A 21,008-nucleotide genomic window follows, 5' to 3' on the forward strand; every position below is an offset into this window, starting at 1 on the left:
AGAAAAGTAAATAAATAAAAACAGTATAAAAACAGTATGGGAATGAGGTAGGTGAAAAAGGGTGAGCTATTTACCTATAGACTATGTAGAGCTGCAGCGATCGGTTAGCTGCTCGGATAGCTGATGTTTGAAGTTGGTGAGGGAGATAAAAGTCTCCAACTTCAGCGATTTTTGCAATTCGTTCCAGTCACAGGCAGCAGAGTACTGGAACGAAAGGCGGCCAAATGAGGTGTTGGCTTTAGGATGATCAGTGAGATACACCTGCTGGAGCGCGTGCTACGGATGGGTGTTGCCATCGTGACCAGTGAACTGAGATAAGGCGGAGCTTTACCTAGCATGGACTTGTAAATGACCTGGAGCCAGTGGGTCTGGCGACGAATATGTAGTGAGGGCCAGCCGACTAGAGCATACAGGTCGCAGTGGTGGGTGGTATAAGGTGCTTTAGTGACAAAACGGATGGCACTGTGATAGACTGCATCCAGTTTGCTGAGTAGAGTGTTGGAAGCCATTTTGTAGATGACATCGCCGAAGTCGAGGATCGGTAGGATAGTCAGTTTTACTAGGTAAGCTTGGCAGCGTGAGTGAAGGAGGCTTTGTTGCGGAATAGAAAGCCGACTCTGGATTTGATTTTTGATTGGAGATGTTTGATGTGAGTCTGGAAGGAGAGTTTGCAGTCTAGCCAGACACCTAGGTACTTATAGATGTCCACATATTCAAGGTTGGAACCATCCAGGGTGGTGATGCTAGTCGGGCATGCGGGTGCAGGCAGCGATCGGTTGAAAAGCATGCATTTGGTTTTACTCGCGTTTAAGAGCAGTTGGAGGCCACGGAAGGAGTGCTGTATGGCATTGAAGCTCGTTTGGAGGTTTGATAGCACAGTGTCCAATGACGGGCCGAAAGTATATAGAATGGTGTCGTCTGCGTAGAGGTGGATCAGGGAATCGCCCGCAGCAAGAGCAACATCATTGATATATACAGAGAAAAGAGTCGTGTCTGATGGCAGTGTATTCCAGACATGGGAAGCTCTCACAGAGAATGCAGATTTACTAAATGTGCTTTTCCTTAGAGGAACTATACAGTCACCTCTACTAGGCACGTAAGAAGCACACATGCCTAGGTAACACTATTAATGAATCAGAGTTACCAAATAACAAAACTATGAGTAGCCCATAACCTCCCACCTACAATGCATTCGGAGAGTATTCAGACCCCTTTATCCAGCCTTGTTCTAAAACGGATAACATGTTTTTTCCTCATCAATCTACACACAACACCTAATGTCAAAGCGAAACAGGGTGTTAGAAATTTTTGCACATTTATTAAATGAAAAATAGCAATACCTTATTTACATAAGTATTCAGATCCTTTGTTATGAGACTCAACATTCAGCTCCGGTGCATCCTGTTTCCATTGATCATCCTTGAGATGTATCTACTGTCTATGTACTATGTATCTGGCCTGCTCGCCTCCCTACCACTGAGGAAGTACAGTTCCCGCTCAGCCCAGTCAAAACTGTTCGCTGCTCTGGCTCCCCAATGGTGGAACAAACTCCCTCACGACGCCAGGACAGCGGAGTCAATCACCACCTTCCGGAGACACCTGAAACCCCACCTCTTTAAGGAATACCTAGGATAGGATAAAGTAATCCTTCTCACCCCCCTTAAAAGATTTAGATGCACTATTGTAAAGTGGCTGTTCCACTGGATGTCATAAGGTGAATGCACCAATTTGTAAGTCGCTCTGGATAAGAGCGTCTGCTAAATGACTTAAATGTAATGTAAATGTAAATCTACAACTTGATTGGAGTCCACATGTGTTAAATTCTATTGATTGGAAAGGCACACACCTGTCTATATAAGGTCCCACAGTTGACAGTGCATGTCAGAGCAAAAACCAAGCCATGAGGTCGAAGGAATTGTCCGTAGAGCACCGAGATAGGATTGTGTCGAGGCACAGATCTGGGAAAGGGTAACACAAAATGTCTGCAGCACTGAAAGTCCCAAAGAACACAGTGGCCTCCATCATTCTTAAATGGAAGAAGTTTGGAACGACCAACGTCCTAGAGCTGGCCGCCCAGCCAAACTGAGAAGGGCCTTGGGAGGTGACCAAGAATACAATGTTCACTCTGACAGAGTTCCTCTGTGGAGATGGGAGAACATTCCATAAGGACAACCATCTCTACTGCACTCCCCCAATCAGGCCTTTATGGTAGAGTGGCCAGACACAGAAGCCATTCCTCAGAAAAAGGCACATGACAGACTGCTTTGAGTTTGCCAAAAGACACCTAAAGGACTCAGACCATGATAAATAAAATTCTCTGGTCTGATGAAACCAAGATTGAACTCTTTGACCTGAATGCCAAGTGTCACGCCTGGAGGAAACCTGGCACCATCTGTATGGTGAAGCATGGGGTTGGCAGAGACTGGGAAACTAGTCAGGATCCCGAGAATGATGAACGATGCCAAGTACAGAGAGGTCCTTGATGAAAACCAGAATGCTCAGGACCTCAGACTGGGGCGAATGTTTCCCTTCCAACAGGACAATGACCAAGACAACGCAGGAGTGGCTTCGAACAAGTCACTAAATGTCCTTAAGGGCCCAGCCAGAGCCCGGACTTGAACCCGATCGAACATCTTTGGAGAGACCTGAAAATAGCTGTGCAGCAACGCTCCCCATCCAACCTGACAGAGCTGGAGAAGATCTGCAGAGAATAGGAGAAACTCCCCCAATTTTTATTTTTTATTTCACCTTTATTTAACCAGGTAGGCTAGTTGAGAACAAGTTCTCATTTGCAACTGCGACCTGGCCAAGATAAAGCATAGCAGTGTGAACAGACAACACAAAGTTACACATGGAGTAAACAATTAACAAATACAGGTGTGCCAAGCTTGTAGCATCATACCCAAATAGACTAGAGACTGTAATTGCTGCCAAAGGTGCAAAAGTACTGAGTATAGGGTCTGAATACTTATGTAAATGTATTATTTCTGTTGTATTTCATATAAATGTACAAAAAAGTTCTGAACCTGTTTTTGCTTTGTCATTATGGGGTAGATTGATGAGCAAAAAAAAACAATTTAATTTAACGTAACAGAATACTTCCCGAATGCACTGTACATCATGATATCTCCTAGACCTAGAGCTTGAGATTTAGGTCTCAGTGTTTTAGCACACTCCCCTTATCTCCAGACAGCAACACCACTTCTCAATAGCCTCGTTTACACCTTGTGCTAAGATGTGTTTTTTACTATCCGATCAAGCCGTTCCAATTACTATCTGATCAAGTTCAGTCACGAACATGTGGTATTAAAATGTGTCTGTTATCTGTCCATTGTGTCTGCATTGTGACCACATTTTCCTGGTCCTTCCAAGTATTAACATTATTTGGGAGATTGTTTACAAATAATGATTTGAGTGTCATGATTGGACAATTATTGATGCCTTGAGTCAATGGTGTCAATTTCCAATCATTTTACTGGGTGCTATAATGATGAATTAAATGGTTTCACCATATCTGTTGACACTTGTAAAATATCCAGATACAATAGTCATCACTAGTTAGCACAGCTACAAAGTCAGATCCCCACAGCCACAAAGTCTAAATTGGCTACAAAGTCTAAAAATGAGCTTTTTCGTCTTAATTTAACATTAGGCATAAAGTTATCACTGTGTTTAAGGTTAGGTTTAGTTAGAAAATCTCATTTGAAGAAGATATATTGTAGAAATGGGCAAGGATTATCCATAATTATGACTTTGTGGCTGTGTTAACTAGGGACGAGCCGATAAAAATGCGTGTCTGACTACTTCTGGAGGTGGTTAGAGGGTATTACTACACTCAATACGTAGATGCGACTATCAGAACACAATGATTGCGTTGAAAAAAACAGTTTGGCTGCATTTACAAAAGCAGCCCAATTCTGATATATTTTCCTCTAATTGGTCTTTTGACCAATCCTAGCAGATCTTTTCATATCAGATCTTATTCAGAGCTGATCTGATTGGTCAAAAGACCAATTAGTGGAAAAAGACAGCAGAATTGGTCTGCCTGTGTAAAAGCAGCCGTCTAGACGAACAAAGGTCCGCATTGAGGTCTGATTGTGCTCAGATCAGGCTGACCCCCTCAGGAACTGGTTGGGGACGCATTGTGTCCGGCTTTCTTCTCAGTCTGGATACATTCAGGTTACCAAAAGTGCACAAGGTGTGTGATGTTATCAGCAAGTCTTCAGAAACTTGTGTGAGTCACCTTTTTATTTCAACGTTGTGGAGCAAATACATTCCTACCCACTGGGCACAGATGTCAGTTCAACGTCTAGTTTTGTTTTACATTTGCTTACATTTGCTAAATTGAATTCAACGTGAAATCAAACAAATATTTCAAACCTATCATTGGATTTAAGTTATAAGTTGGGTGAAAAAAAATAGAAAATTACCTTTGATTACTTTTTTCAAATCGAATAAGTTTTCCACATTGATTTAACATCATCACATTGAATTATTATTTTTTTAGTTGGAAACAATGTTGATTCAAACCGTTTTTGCACAGTGGTTATCGTGTGAGGAACGTGTTTGCTGGCCTCAAACGCTGGCTTATATTTAGAATATATATATATTTTTGGCTATAGTTATAAACATTGTTATAATTAAGCAATAAAGCACGAGGGGGTGTGGTATATGGCTAATATACCACGGATATGACGCATCGCGGAGAGCTGGACACAGCCCTTAGCCGTGGTATATAGGCCATATACCACAAAACCCTGAGGTGCCTTTATGCTATTATAAACTGGCTACCAACATAACTAGAGCAGTAAAAATAAATGTTTTGTCATACCCGAGGTATACTGATATACCACGCCTGTCAGCCAATCAGCATTCAGGGCTCTTATAAAATGTTGCCTATGCAACCTCAAATTTTGCCTATGCCTTTGCCATGCTTACTGGCATTTGAATATAGTGCAGCAAAGAGGAATCCGATTCCAGACACAATATGGACAAGGGAGACACATTTCAATGTAGGTGTAGCTGCATGATGTGTTTGTAATTCCATTATCAGAATACAAAAACTGCATTAACTGTCTATACATGGCCAGAAAGATATAATTACAATCAGTTCCCAATGTGTATTTTGATTGTCGACACCTGTCTACAAATGTGGGCACAATCAGAATGTGGAAAAAATCAGGAGAAAGTACACGTTAGCACCAGGTATAAATGGAGCTTCTGTGACACACAGGGCTATTGCTGTTCAGCTATGGGACTGGGGACACTGTACAGACTGTAGATGGATGGAGGGGAATCATACTGAACCACGAGGGATCCCAGATGAAGAACTTAGACACCGAAGTGATGCTTTTTTATTTTGAGAAGGATGAACTCTACCAGGAGGTGGGATTGTGGTTTTTTTTATGTCTATTCTGTTCATATGAGGTAAAAATAAAAAATATTTTTTTTTAAATCGAACAGTATGTTCATATATATTTGATAGAATTATGATTCAATATCTGCATTTGTAGTATTTGAGAAATGAAATGCACAGCATAATTATATATATATATATTATTTACAGTAGTTTGGTCAAATAAATCTGTGACATAGTTTCTGATAATTAATTGGTGTTCTTGTCACTAGGATCCTGTCCCTTTGGGCTAGAAGGCAAAATGAAGCGAAGAAATGACAATATCAGACCAAGTACATACAAGACGTTGTAACAGCTTGCCGTGGCTGTGTCTATTGAATATCATTGTGCTGTGGCCTACATGGACCCAGGACAAAACATATAGTTGCCTTGCTATCTTTGAGAGTACAACTGCATCATCAAAGATTCATACGTGTTACATCTGCTTCAAACATTTCCAGCACGATTCATGTTGCAGAACAAAGAATGTCAGTGAGTGGTGACACTGACCCCTGTGAGACAAAGCGGGGGATTTAATAAATCCCCAACATGAACTGTGACGAATGAACATGAGAACATTGATTAATGATGATGTACCACAGTGCCCGTCCCACTCCTGCAACTCAAAGAGCCCCATTTCCTCTGAGTTCCCAGGCCAGGGGAGAGGACAGGATACTCAGGACAGGACTGTTCCCCACAGGAACAATGTGATGAATGAAAGGGCTATTTCAAGAGCGAGTTGGTTACACAATGGGGTGGATTATTTGTGGGTTTAATAGGAAAAGCTGTTTTTCATCAAATGTACTGACTGTAAATACATTGCATCATACTGTACAGTAAACCATACTTGATAAATAATCTCAAAACTAGAAATAACCAAAGCATAGACTACTTGTGTCATTACTGTCTCAGTGCTGCTTATTTAATAAGTATTCATTGTACCTGTATTAAATTATGGAATTTGATTGAGGGCATTTTCGAAATCCATGTGATTATTTTTGTAGTACATTTGGATGTCTTTGTTTTCCAACCCTCCGACGCAATCTGCCACGGTTTACGCTCGATCAGACCGACAACGCTGCGTTTGCCTTGCAGCATTGCGTTTCAGAGGCAGTTTCAGTAGGTTCTGTGTGGTGCATGCATACTGTCTGTGTGATCTAGGTGTAACAGCAACAGAAGTACATTCATTTCGAATGGAATGCACTGCAAATGTCTCTTCAACACAATGCTGCAAGGCAAACGGAGCGTTCCAGACATGAACGCACTTCTGGTGTACCAAAATGCAACGACAATGTCGGTGTGATCAAGGTGTCAGGCTAAATCGATTCATTTAACAGGGTGGTGAAAGTGCACGGTGATGAGATTGACGCTCCTTTCCAATAAATATCCAGGGTCCTTATATCCTTATTCTGGTGACATGATGATCGATGCTTGGCTGCCATTTGATAAATACAAATAATTTTGCTAATTTGCCCATAAAAATCTCATCATGTAGACAATACCCGCACTGTATATGCGAACTGTAGGCTACAGCGCAGTGCCAAGGCCAGAGTGGCCATAACGGCGGGCACATTCGCTATATAATGCAATTTTTTTGTGACAAAACTATCAGTTGAGTTGAAAATGCGATGGCAATCCATCTACATGTTTTATTGAGTACATGTGAATTTAAACGCAAAAGGTATTTTTTATGTGCACTACACCTTTTCTCCGCAACAAGTCAATTTGATAAAACATCTCTGATGGGGAAATGTGCATATAGTTTTTATGCAGATTTTAGAGTATTTGCATGAATATCTGTAGCCAATTGGATGGGAACCTAGCTATAGACACTAACCACTAAGGTTGGTACTCCTACGTATGTCACTTTCTAACCAGATTCAACATGGCTGGTGTGTAAATTAACAAGTCATACGAAAAGGAAAAAAATAAACATGTTTAATAACATATTCGAGGAGGAAAACGTTTGATTTATGACATTGTGCAACAACATCAATATGAAACGCTCAACAAATAATGACATAACAGGAAGGGTTCCATTTGCTGCCATGTCTTCTTGCTGAGCTACATGACATCTTTGGTTGCCATCCTGCAGACAACAGCATCCAGTAGACACGTATCCTCCTGGGGTGTGGTTTTGTACAGCTGGAGAAAAAAACAAAACAAGAGCATGTTGAGTTACAAATATGAATTAAAAAGTGTCACTCCACAATGATACAATAGCTTTACAGTACAAAACACATTGTGGACCAGTCAAAGAGTTGAGGCACTAAAAGCAGTCAGTCAAACATGGTACAATATTTCATTTGGAGTCATTTATAATACATGAAAATCTATACATTATTGCTATCAGTTATTATACATGACACCATTTATACACATGTATGCAGATGCAGAAGATAAAAGGACGTTTAGGTCCTTAAAACGAAAAGTCTCCATTGGAGGATAAGGTGGCAGGCTTTGTGCAATCCTTTACATTATCGTTACCTGATAGAAACACACAATTTACTTCTTTCATCTCAAATGTTAAAATGTTTATTCTGGCTTGACAGTTGACTTAATAGATCATTCCTAATGTCGCTGTGTAACCTACAGCAAAGCAAGACATGAGCTTCTGTTTTAACGGATCCAAAAAGAACAGACACGTTTATCTAAGGGAGCGCTTGTGTATTGACGAGTCTCAATCAGGGACGTCAACTGTTGAGGGCCCAAAAAGTGACACTTTTTTGTTGCACTGCAACATGCAGAACTAATGAACTCATTTTAAGTTAGTGAATTAGTTTTACTAATTAAACAACAAAGAATATGATCTACAAGATCAGCCTGTGTGTAAAAAAAAAAGTGGTTAATGTGAATGAAAGTCACAGCTAAAAAATGTGAAGAAAGCAATCCAATGTTTATTTGTTGCCTAGACTTACTGCATATGACACTCAAGTCTTGATTTAAAAAAAACAATACACTAATATTGCAGTTAGCCATGACAGCCTATATAATAGAAAGTGTGTGACCACACACACACATCTAAATATTGCACTTGGGAAAAAACAAAGTCAAAATAGAATGAAACAAACAATGCTATTTTTGCTCTATTGTAGTGGCCACTATAGTAGATATTGATCAAGTGCACAAAGCTACGTGTGCAAAAATAACATTCACTGAGTAAAACATTTACCCCTCACTCACACAAAAGTGTAACTATCAAGTTCGACACAACAAAAGCAATATCTTTGGGCTACACTGCACTGTATTACAGGCTGCAGGAGAGCAGAGATGAGTGGACAAAGCACTTTACTGAGGCAATATTTTGAACAGAACGCAACCGCGTCACAAAAACAATTGTCCAAAGAACAAGTGAGGCAGCACAAAGTACAATAACCAAGTACAAAGTACCGGCTGCCACAAAGCACGGGTGTAAAACAAAACCTGGAGCACACCAGCCGGAAGCGTACCAACCTGACAATAAACAATACCCTACACAGACATGGAGGGAACAGAGGACTAAATACACACAATTAAGAGGAGATGTAAACCAGGTGTGCAGGAAAGCAAGACAAAACAAATGGAAAATGAAAAGTGGAGCGGCGATGGCTAGAAGACCGGTGACGCCGACCGCCAAACGCCGCCCGAACAAGGAGAGGGACAGACTTCGGCAGAAGCCGTGACAGCCAGGCCCAGCTCCAACTACACTTGATCCCCAAACCACTTGTTTAACAAGCAACGCCGCATTTACACCCAATTCTCTCATTCTGAAAATTAACCACATACTGTAGAAAACATTGGTTCACAGATAGTTCGTTAGCTAGTTAACATTTTACACAGATTGCCAGGGTCCAGAAAGAACTTGAGGAACGACAAGGAGTCATATACCAGTTAATACTAAAGTGAATTGTTTAGGTTACTAACGTTAGCTCATCTGATTGTGTAACGTTAGCTAGCTAGCTGTCTGACTTTATTAGTCAGCTAATTTTCACACAATAATCTCAATGTTGCTCAGCTAAATTGGATAATGTTGCTCAACAATTATCTGGCTCGCTAACGGAGAATTCGATCCAGCTAGCAAGATACTTAACAATGCTAACAATTCCTGTTCCACCACACCTTCCCCTCACCTCACCTCAAACTTTCCAAACGCCATTGTTTTTCGGTTACAGGTCATGAAGTACGTTTCATCACCTTCTCACCCCAGTCTCCGTGGTCAGGCTTCTCACCTACCTCTTCGTTATCGTTCAGGGTACGCTGCTGTAACTGGCAAACTGCCTTTCCACACTCTGCTGTCTTTCCAGAGCGAGCGCTGATGCTGTAACTAGCAAGTTGGTTGTCTCTTCTCTCTTCAGTCGCATGCTGCATTCTTTTGTAATGTGAACGATTGGCTGAGCCTTGGACACAGCCAGAATTGGTCCAAACAGGCATCACTCACTCGCATGGAAACACGCATCACTCGTTTGATTACAGCCAGTAGTGATCCAAAGACCCCCTCCCAAACTTTTTCATCGGATCTACACTGTAGGTCCCCTATTTTGGATTCAAAACTGCAAATTTCACCAAAAGGTGACTAGTTTGCATCCCTGCTCAATACCGAGGGGCCACTCCACATCTATATTTCCCAAAAGAGCTTCAGTATTGCTTAGATAAAACTGTACTTACGCAAGGTTCCATCCCAAAAAGAGGGAAACGAGGCGGTCTTCTGGTCAGACTCGTGCACCACTCCCTAGCATTCTTCTCGCCAATGTCCAGTCTCTTGACAACAAGGTTGATGAAATCCGAGCAAGGGTAGCATTCCAGAGGGACATCAGAGACTGTAACGTTCTTTGCTTCACGGAAACATGGCTCACTGGAGAGATGCTATCGGAGGCGGTGCAGCCAGCGGGTTTCTCCACGCATCGCGCCGACAGAAACAAACATCTTTCTGGTAAGAAGAGGGGCGGGGGCATATGCCTTATGGCTAACGAGACGTGGTGTGATCAAAGAAACATACAGGAACTCAAATCCGTCTGTTCACCTGATTTAGAATTCCTCACAATCAAATGTCGACCGCATTATCTACCAAGAGAATTCTCTTCGATTATAATCACAGCCGTATATATTCCCCCAAGCAGACACATCGATGGCTCTGAACGAACTTTATTTGACTCTTTGCAAACTGGAATCCATACATCCTGAGGCTGCATTCATTGTAGCTGGGGATTTTAACAAGGCTAATCTGAAAACAAGACTCCCTAAATTGTATCAGCATATCAATTGCACAACCAGGGCTGGAAAACCTTGGATCATTGTTACTCTAACTTCCGCGACGCATATAAGGCCCTGCCCCGCCCTGCTTTCGGAAAAGGTGACCACGACTCCATTTGGTTGATCCCTGCCTACAGACAGAAACTAAAACAAGAAGCTCCCACGCTGAGGTCTGTCCAACGCTGGTCCGACCAAGCTGATTCCGCACTCCAAGACTGCTTCCATCACGTGACTGGGATATGTTTCATATTGCGTCAGATAACAACATTGACGAATACGCTGATTCGGTGTGCGAGTTCATTAGAACGTGCGTTGAAGATGTCATTCCCATAGCAACGATTAAAACATTCCCTAACCAGAAACCGTGGATTGATGGCAGCATTCGTATGAAACTGAAAGCGCGAACCACTGCTTTTAATCAGGGCAAGGTGACTGGTAACATGACCGAATACAAACAGTGCAGCTATTCCCTCCACAAGGCTATCAAACAAGCTAAGCGTCAGTATAGAGACAAAGTAGAATCTCAATTCAACGGCTCAGACACAAGAGGTATGTGGCAGGGTCTACAGTCAATCACGGACTACAAGAAGAAAACCAGCCCAGTCACGGACCAGGATGTCTTGCTCCCAGGCAGACTAAATATTTTTTGCCCGCTTTGAGGACCATACAGTGCCACTGACACGGCCTGCAACAAAAACATGCGGACTCTCCTTCACTGCAGCCGAGGTGAGTAAAACATTTAAACGTGTTAACCCTCGCAGGGCTGCAGGCCCAGACGGCATCCCCAGCCGCGCCTCAGAGCATGCGCAGACCAGCTGGCCGGTGTGTTTACGGACATATTCAATCAATCCCTATACCAGTCTGCTGTTCCCACATGCTTCAAGAGGGCCACCATTGTTCCTGTTCCCAAGAAAGCTGAGGTAACTGAGCTAAACGTCATCATGAAGTGCTTTGAGAGACTAGTCAAGGACCATATCACCTCCACCGTACCTGACACCCTAGACCCACTCCAATTTGCTTACCGCCCAAATAGGTCCACAGACGATGCAATCTCAACCACACTGCACACTGCCCTAACCCATCTGGACAAGAGGAATACCTATGTGAGAATACTGTTCATCGACTACAGCTCGGCATTCAACACCACAGTACCCTCCAAGCTCGTCATCAAGCTCGAGACCCTGGGTCTCGACCCCGCCCTGTGCAACTGGGTACTGGACTTCCTGAAGGGCCGCCCCAGGTGGTGAGAGTAGGCAACAACATCTCCACCCCGCTGATCCTCAACACTGGGGCCCCACAAGGGTGCGTTCTGAGCCCTCTCCTGTACTCCCTGTTCACCCACGACTGCGTGGCCACGCACGCCTCCAACTCAAGCATCAAGTTTGCGGACGACACAACAGTGGTAGGCTTGATTACCAACAACGACGAGACGGCCTACAGGGAGGAGGTGAGGGCCCTCGGAGTGTGGTGTCAGGAAAATAACCTCACACTCAACGTCAACAAAACTAAGGAGATGATTGTGGACTTCAGGAAACAGCAGAGGGAACACCCCCCTATCCACATCGATGGAACAGTAGTGGAGAGGGTAGTAAGTTTAAGTTCCTCGGCATACACATCACAGACAAACTGAATTGGTCCACTCACACAGACAGCATTGTGAAGAAGGCGCAGCAGTGCCTCTTCAACAACAGGAGGCTGAAGAAATTCGGCTTGTCACCAAAAGCACTCACAAACTTCTACAGATGCACAATCGAGAGCATCCTGGCGGGCTGTATCACCGCCTGGTACGGCAACTGCTCCGCCCACAACCGTAAGGCTCTCCAGAGGGTAGTGAGGTCTGCACAACGCATCACCGGGGGCAAACTACCTGCCCTACAGGACACCTACACCACCCAATGTTACAGGAAGGCCATAAAGATCATCAAGGACATCAACCACCGAGCCACTGCCTGTTCACCCCGCTATCATCCAGAAGGCGAGGTCAGTACAGGTGCATCAAAGCTGGGACCGAGAGACTGAAAAACAGCTTCTATCTGAAGGCCATCAGACTGTTAAACAGCCACCACTAACATTGAGTGGCTGCTGCCAACACACTGACACTGACTCAACTCCAGCCACTTTAATAATGGGAATTGATGGGAAATGATGTAAAATATATCACTAGCCACTTTAAACAATGCTACCTAATATAACGTTACATACCCTACATTATTCATCTCATATGCATACGTATATACTGTATCATCGCCTGCATCCTTATGTAATACATGTATCACTAGCCACTTTAAACTATGCCACTTTGTTTACATACTCATCTCATATGTATATACTGTACTCGATACCATCTACTGTATCTTGCCTATGTTGCTCTGTACCATCACTCATTCATATATCTTTATGTACATATTCTTTATCCCCTTACACTGTGTATAAGACAGTAGTTTTGGAATTGTTGGTTAGATTACTTGTTGGTTATTACTGCATTGTCAGAACTAGAAGCACAAGCATTTCGCACCACTCGCATTAACATCTACTAACCATGTGTATGTGACAAATAACATTGGATTTGATTTGATTTGATTCAAAAGTGCATTTAAAAATCAGTTGGTGACACTTTAGTTCTTCACTCTCCAAAAGTGCTAATTGGAAAACATTTCAGTCATTTCTAGAATAAACTGTCAGTATCAGTGAGATGAGTCATATGAATGGAGTTGAAAAAGGCTTTGACAAGGTATAGAAAATGTTTTACTTGCAATTGCAACATCACAAGCCCATAACAAAACATGTTTACAGAGATGTACATTTGGCTAAATCTCTGACATTCTTTCCCAAATACATACAGATATTCAAACCCCTTGACTTTTTCCACATTTTGTTATGTTACAGCCGTATTCTAAAATGTGTTCAATTGTTGTTTTCCCTCATCAATGACAAAGCAAAAACAGGTTCAGAAATGTTTGCAAATATATTCAAAATAAAAAAAGAAATATCGCATTTACATATGTATTCAGACCCTTTATTCAGTACTTTGTTGCAACTTTGGCAGTGATTACAGCCTCGAATCTTCTTGGGTATGACGCTACAAGTTTGGCACTCCTGTATTTGGGGAGTTTCTCCCATGCTTCTCTGCAGATCCTCTCAAGCTGTCAGGTTGGATGGGGAGCGTCGCTGCACAGCTATTTTTCAGGTCTGTCCAGAGATGTTCGATCGGGTTCAAGTCCGGGCTCTGGCTCGGCCACTCAAGGACATTCAGAGACTTGTCTCGAAGCCACTCCTGCATTGTTTTGTCTGTGTGCTTAGGATCGTTGCCCTGTTGGAAGGTGAACTTTTGCCCCAGTCTGAGGTCCTGAGCACTCTGGAGCAGGTTTTCATCAAGGATCTCTCTGTACTTTGTTCTGTTCATCTTTCCCTCGATCCTGACTAGTCTCCCAGTCCCTGCCACTGAAAAACATCCCAACATCATGATGCTGCCACCACCATGCTTCACCGTAGGGATGGTGCCATGTTTCCTCCATGCCAAAGAGTTCAATGTTGGTTTCATTAGACAGAGAATCTTGCCAAAAGATAGGTGTCTTTTGACAAACTCCAAGTGGGCTGTCATGTGCTTTTTACTGAGGAATGGCTTCCGTCTGGCCACTCTACCATAAAGGCCTGATTGGTGGAGTGCTGCAGAAATTATTGTCTTTCTGGAAGGTTCTCCCATCTCCACAAAGGAACTCTGGAGCTCTGTCAGAGTGACCATCGGGTTCTTGGTCACCTCCCTGACCAAGGTCCTTCTCCCCAGATTGCTCAGTTTGGCCAGGCGGCCAGCTCTAGGAAGAGTTTTTGTGATTCCAAACTTATTCAATTTAAGAATGCTGGAGGCCACTGTGTGCTTGGGAACTTCTATGCTGCAGAAATATTTAGGTACCCTTCCCCAGATCTGTGCCTCGCCACAATCCTGTCTCAGAGCTCTACGGACAATTCCTTTGACCTCATGGCTTGGTTTTTGCTCGGAAATCCCATGTGGGACCTTATATAGACAGGTGTGCACCTTTCCAAATCATGTCAAATCAATTGAATTTACCCCAGGTGAACTCCAATCAAGTTGTAGGATCTCAAGGATGATGAATTGAAACAGGATATACCTGTGCTCAATTTTGAGACTCATAGCAAATGGTCTGAATACTTATGAAAACAAGGTATTTATGTTTTTGACTTTTAATAAACCTGTTTTCACTTTATCATTATGGGGTATTGTGTGTAGATTGCTGAGGATTTAAAAAAGCAAAACATTTTCGAATAAGGCTGTAACGTAACAAAATGTGGAAAAAGTCAAGGGGTCTGAATACTTTCTGAAGGCACTGTATATATTATATTAGTGTGTGTGTGTGTGTGTGTGTGTGTGTGTGTGTGTGTGTGTGTGTGTGTGTGTGCGTCCAACACTCCAGGAAAAACAAGACTTAGAAAGAAAAACAAGACCAACCTTTTTGACCTTAGCAGGGTCGGTCAACATGGAGACATCTTCAACTGGGATCTGTTGTCCATCCACCTTGGCAATGATGTCAGTCATGTGCTGCGTCTCCTCTTTGAGATGGACTAGAACTATGAGAACAGCACTGTCACTGTCTGACATCCCAAACCTCTTGAAGGCCTCTGAAATCTGAAGGAAAATATATGTTGAAGACATTGGGATGGGATATTACTTTGAAAGGAGTGTCAACATATGTGTGTGTGTGTGTTTGTGATACATTTAGAGGGTACTTACATTATTAGTGGGTGAAAGGTTGTAGATGATTTCGGAATATAAACTCCTTGTCTTCATTTTTCCAGTACTATGTAAATGAACTGCCTTGTTTGCTGCCACTAGCACTTGGAAGGGGTTCACTATCTGCAAACATTTCAAATCATCAGTTTGTGGATCATTACATCAACTTCAGTCAAGCATTCATACATTACATCAAACCAACATTTCTAGCTAGCTAGCTAGCTACATTGTCTCACCATAGACGGGTTTATCAAGGCACCATTAATCTTTCCTTCCATGGCATTTTTCCTCAATTCTGCAGCGTTTTTGACATCTTTGAATAGCAACTGAGTTACAGTACGATCAGGAAAGAGTTCCAATTTCTGAGTTGAATACATAACTGAAGAAAAACGAATTTGTGGATAAAAAAAGACTCGAACATTTCAGTTAGACCATCTCACGTGGTTAAAAAAAATAATACACAGGGAACAAAAACAAGGTAACACAATTAATCTGAAAGGTTCCGGTTTTACACGACTAAAAATATTTATGCTGTACCTAATAATTGTCAATACTTATGAAATAAAATATATTAGATATACTCGCATTTTTAAAACGATTGTACGACAGAGAAGCAATTCAATACTTTGCGAAATGATATTGATAGGAACTTAGAATTTTTAAACAGCTTCTGTACGGACTACCTTCCACTGACGGGACCACCAAACTGTCAAAAAATGTAACTCTTCCGTTCGCTTTTTAGCTCGATTAAAATATCTGTTTTTTGTCATTTTATATACATTTCATCTGTAGTTAACATGAAATTAAACGTATGTTGCGTACACCATATATAAATATCTAGCTAATTTTAGATTGATTTCCGCGTTAGTTCGGGAATTTCTAGGTGAAGATGGAGAAATTCGAAGGGTACATTTTCACTGCTCTCTGCAGCACCAACTTTTTGGTTTCGTGTCTCCTTTTCTCCAAAATAACTCGGGAGCAAAGGGAGCCTTACATGGACGAAATATTTCACGTCCGTCAAGCTCAGAAATACTGCTACGGGAAGTTCAACGAGGTATCATTTTGCTCTGTCAATTAAATTTCCTTGGTTTTGTTACATTGTTTGCTTGTCGGATTAACGCAACGCTTGTCCTTGGAATATTGTGACAGAATGCTAGCTAGACTTTTTAACCCTTCTCTAAACCATCTGTGACTATGAACACAGACAGATTACTCTCGCTAGTCATTATTGTGGATACCATGCCTGAATCATGAAAAGCATTGTAATTATGCAGTGGTATATAGCCCTATATATAACTAAACCATTTGGCATCTGTCTAGTTTAAATAACATGAACCCTTTTAAATTAAATGCTGTAGTAGAGGCTCTTTAACGGGTACTTTTTCCTTTGTCTTTGTTGTTCCAGTGGGACCCAATGATCACCACGCTTCCTGGCCTGTACCTGGCGTCAGTGGGCGTGATCAAGCCAGTGGTGTGGCTCGTGGACCTCACAGGGAAGGTCGTGTGTTCTACCGCAATGCTGCGCTTCATCAACCTCCTCTTCAACTGTGGCATCCTTTACCTGCTCTATCTCGTCATCTGCAAGCTCCACCTCAAAGAGAAGGTAATAATGTTATTTAATGGTATTACATGTTATTACATTTATAACATCCCCAAGGGTGGCAAGCTCCTGTTCTGGAAAGCTTCAATGTGCGCACTAGCATTTGTGATGTGGTATATTTTTCATTAATTGTGTTTAGTTGGTGTTTTGTGCTGTCAGCTAATACTGGTTGCCGGAATAATGGTTGGGTATATTGAGCAATATGTTATAATGTTTTGTTAGGATTAATTCTGAATCTATGTCAATGTTTAGATTTGTTTAAACTTGGGTGAAAAGGAAGTTAGTGTTGAAATATATTACATTTGACAACAACAAAAAAAACTGCTTATATATTGTACTAAGCTTTGTTTTTATGTAGACATGGCTTTTGCTCCAGTACAACTTTTACTCACCTTACGCAAATAATTTTTGGTATAAATTAAGACCTTGAAAAAAATGATTGAATGTGTTGGTGTTTCATACTGGAGAGGGAATGCAAGACGCTGGACAGAGTGGAATCAGGTGTATCAAAAAGGCTGTTTATTGGTCAAAGATATCCTGTCCTGCCGTTTTATCGTGCACGGACCTAAGGAATGTGACCCCTGTGAGGAGTCCGAATAATTAGGCTGCTCAGCCAGAGTTTACAGCAGAATGTATACACAGAATAATGTAGGTGGAGTCTCGTCGTGTTGGTCTTCTGACTGGTCCTGAAGAGTTGGAGGCGGGCCTTGCTCTAGCCAGAGCGGCCCCATTGGTGCACAGCAAAGTACTTTGCTCTTGGCACCCGACCAGTAGGGGGGTAGAGTGTGTGTGTGTGTGTGTACAGTGCTCATGAAATGTATGTGTGTCAAGGAAACGTGGATATTGGTAATGTCTGCTTTAGGCCCAGGTGTTTCCTGTCTTTGCAGGAGTGCATGCAAGGGTTCAATGTCAGTGAGATAGCTTGGCACTTCTAAGCTCGTTACTGTTGCAGGCTGCTCTTTGTAGTTTACAGGGGAGTATATTTGCGTGATGGCAGCTGTGTGTCTTTCGGATAATCATGTTATTGCACACAGGCTCTAGACTTGACTGTAACCAGAGCTTTGGTCTGCTAGTAACGCTTCATATTAGATTATTTATATAACAAATGCCCTTAAAGCTTCAATTGCATTAATTTTGTTAGTCATAACAACCATGGTTTCTCTTTCAGACTAAGACGGCCTCCCGCAGAGTTCTCTCAGCCCTGTCCCTGTCTACCTTCCCCGTGCTCTACTTCTTCAACTTCCTTTACTACACGGATGCCGGATCTACTTTCTTCATCCTCTTCACGTACCTCATGACCCTGTATGGCTGTCACAAAGCCTCGGCACTCCTCGGCGTCTTCGCCATATTCTTCCGCCAGACAAACATCATCTGGGTGGCGTTCTGTGCCGCCACGGTGGTGGCCAACAAGATGGATGAAACCTGGAGGACAGAACAGTCGAAGAAGAAGGATGACAAGTTGCCCTGTCAGATACCTTTCTCCGTAAGTGGGGTGAAGAGAGTGATGCGTTTCCTGTTGGAATTCCTGACCACAGCCAATCACGTGAAGACTGTGGCGCTAGTGGCGTGGCCGTACATTCTTGTTGCCGTGGGTTTTATCGCGTTCATCGTGTTGAATGATGGGATTGTAATCGGGGACAGAACCAGTCACGAGGCCTGTCTCAACTTCCCTCAGCTCTTCTACTTCTTCTCCTTTGCCCTCTTCTTCTCCATCCCCACGTCGCTGTGCTACCACCGAGCTCTCCGCTTCCTCCAGACCCTCAAGAAGCAGCCACTGCTCTACTTAGTGATCACAGGACTCTGCCTGCTCCTAGTGTGGAAGTTCACCTTCGTGCACAAGTACCTCCTGGCTGACAACAGACACTTCCCCTTCTATGTGTGGAAGAGGATCTTCCAGAAGCACGAGGCGGTGCGTTTTGCCCTCATCCCGGCATACGTGTTTGCAGCGTGGAACTTCGTGGACACTCTGAAATCCCGGTCGTTGTTCTGGATCCTGGCGTTCCTGGTGTGTCTGCTGGCGGCCACAGTGCCTCAGAAGCTGCTAGAGTTCAGGTACTTTATTGTTCCGTACCTGCTCTACCGCCTCCACATGCCCCTGCCCTCCCTCACCAGACTGGTGCTGGAGTTCCTGTTCTATACAGTCGTCAACGCAGCCACGCTGTACATCTTCATCAACAAGACTTTTCAATGGCCAAATAGTCCGGCTGTACAGAGGTTTATGTGGTAGCCTGACCTGAACAGGAGGAACCCAGTCATTTGGAAAAACTATAGGTTATACTTTTTCTATTTTAAATGAGTAGGGCCAGGAGTTTTTCCTGTTGTGATGAGATCATGCTCAGGAAAAAAACCCATGGCCCAACATGTGAGAGAATGCATTTCATGTGAAGAATACATTGAAAAGCACAAGACGTTTATAATGTACATTTGAACTGTGACTTGTACATTGAATTATGTAATTTGGATGGAGGAAGAGGCCAAAAAAATGTAAAAGCCAAATTGTAAAGCAGCAAGCTGTGTATTATACTGTATGGTAAAAAAAAAAGTTTTCTGCAAATGAAGAACATTCATGACTTATCTTAATTTAACTCTATTGGTAGAGTTATACGAAATAATGTGGCTCTCTTTGTAAACATACAACATCCCTGACTGTATTCAAATAAATGAATTAGTCTGTATTTCCCTATTCTCTACTGGAAATAGCATCCATAAACCATGTAAACAAACATCTGTGTTTACATTCTGCTGCAATATTCTGAAGAGTAAAGCTGTGATATACAATGGGTTAGAATCCTCTTTTTTCTTTCTACTGTATTTTAGATTATCTCAATCCTGCCCCCAACTGCGATCCCTTGAATAATGTTCTTGTTTGTGTTTCTTGAGTGTGTTTGGTTGCCCTAAAATTCCAGAATCCTTCTCTGTCCTTTAGGCCTAAGATATCATCCAGTAGCTTAACTATTCAAGTCAGTTTATTAAATCATTGTCTTTAATAAGACGTGTAGATTCTTCAAAAGTAGCGTGTACATTAGCTTCAGAAATGTTTATTTGGTCAGAATTTATTACTTTAACCTGTATTTTCTACCTGCATCGTTACCTGTCTGTTGCTGATCTTTTATTGTCCCTGTATGGCTGTCCCTGGGCTGAAATGATCAAATGAAGTGACGCAATAAAATTATTAATGTCATACTAATATTGTTGAGTACATTTTTGCCGGTTCCTGATGCTTTCATACACCAATTTCACCACAAGGTGGTGGTCTAATAGTTTGTGAATACAAACTCAGCAAAAACGTCCCTTTTTCAGGACCCTGTCTTTCAAAGATAATTCGTAAAAATACAAATAACTTCACAGATCTTCATTGTAAAGGGTTTAAACACTGTTTCCTGTGCTTGTTCAATGAACCATAAACAATGAATGAACATGCACCTGTGGAACGGTTGTTAAGACACTAACAGCTTAGGCAAAATAAGGTCACAGTTAAGAAAACATCAATGTGCCTTAGGCATGCTGCAAGGAGGCACGAGGACTGCAGATGTGGCCAGGGAAATAAATGTCAATGTCCGTACTGTGAGACACTTAAAAGACAGTGCTACAGGGAGACAGGACAGACAGCTGATCGTCCTCGCAGTGGCCGACCACGTGTAACAACACCTGCACAGGATCTGTACATCCGAACATCACCCCCGCGGGTCAGGCACAGGATGGCAACAACAACTGCCCGAGTTAAACCAGGAAGGCACAATCCCTCCATCAGTGCTCAGACTGTCTGCAATAGGCTGAGAGAGGCTGGACTGATGACTTGTAGGCCTGTTTTAAGGCAGGTCCTCACCAGACATCACCAGCAATAGCGTTGCCTATGGGCCCAAACCCACTGTCGCTGGACCAGACAGGACTGGCAAAAAGTGCTCTTCACTGACGAGTCGCGGTTTTGTCTCACCAGGGGTGATGGTCAGATCCGCGTTTATCGTTGAAGGAATGAGCGTCACACCGAGGCCTTTGGATTTGGAGGTTGAGGGTCCGTCATGGTCTGGGGTGGTGTG

The 21,008-nt window shown here is 42.6% G+C and overlaps 2 protein-coding genes across 4 annotated transcripts; one reads left to right on the forward strand and one right to left on the reverse strand.

Moving 5' to 3' along the window:
* Nucleotides 1-7,318: 7,318 nt before the first annotated feature.
* tprkb (Tp53rk binding protein) lies at nucleotides 7,319-16,954 on the reverse strand. Of its 3 annotated transcripts, none has more exons than XM_035748575.2 (4): nucleotides 16,813-16,954; nucleotides 15,372-15,494; nucleotides 15,090-15,266; nucleotides 7,319-7,540 (listed from the first exon to the last, which is right to left on the reverse strand). In XM_035748575.2, exons 2-4 carry the CDS (start codon nucleotides 15,426-15,428, stop codon nucleotides 7,460-7,462), a joined length of 315 nt encoding a protein of 104 aa, XP_035604468.1. In that variant the 5' UTR covers nucleotides 15,429-15,494; nucleotides 16,813-16,954; the 3' UTR covers nucleotides 7,319-7,459. The 3 variants fall into 3 exon arrangements, with proteins under 3 accessions (XP_035604468.1, XP_035604466.1, XP_035604469.1); XM_035748573.2 differs by having other exon boundaries at nucleotides 16,751-16,877; XM_035748576.2 differs by lacking the exon at nucleotides 16,813-16,954 and adding an exon at nucleotides 15,608-15,854.
* Nucleotides 16,061-20,154, forward strand: alg10 (ALG10 alpha-1,2-mannosyltransferase). The gene is made up of 3 exons (XM_035748572.2): nucleotides 16,061-16,425; nucleotides 16,777-16,974; nucleotides 18,140-20,154. Exons 1-3 carry the CDS (start codon nucleotides 16,261-16,263, stop codon nucleotides 19,196-19,198), a joined length of 1,422 nt encoding a protein of 473 aa, XP_035604465.1. The 5' UTR covers nucleotides 16,061-16,260; the 3' UTR covers nucleotides 19,199-20,154.
* The last annotated feature ends 854 nt before the right edge of the window (nucleotides 20,155-21,008 follow it).

The sequence above is a fragment of the Oncorhynchus keta genome, chromosome 33 (genome assembly GCF_023373465.1).
Source record: "Oncorhynchus keta strain PuntledgeMale-10-30-2019 chromosome 33, Oket_V2, whole genome shotgun sequence".
In the NCBI taxonomy this organism is placed as follows: Eukaryota; Metazoa; Chordata; class Actinopteri; order Salmoniformes; family Salmonidae; genus Oncorhynchus; species Oncorhynchus keta.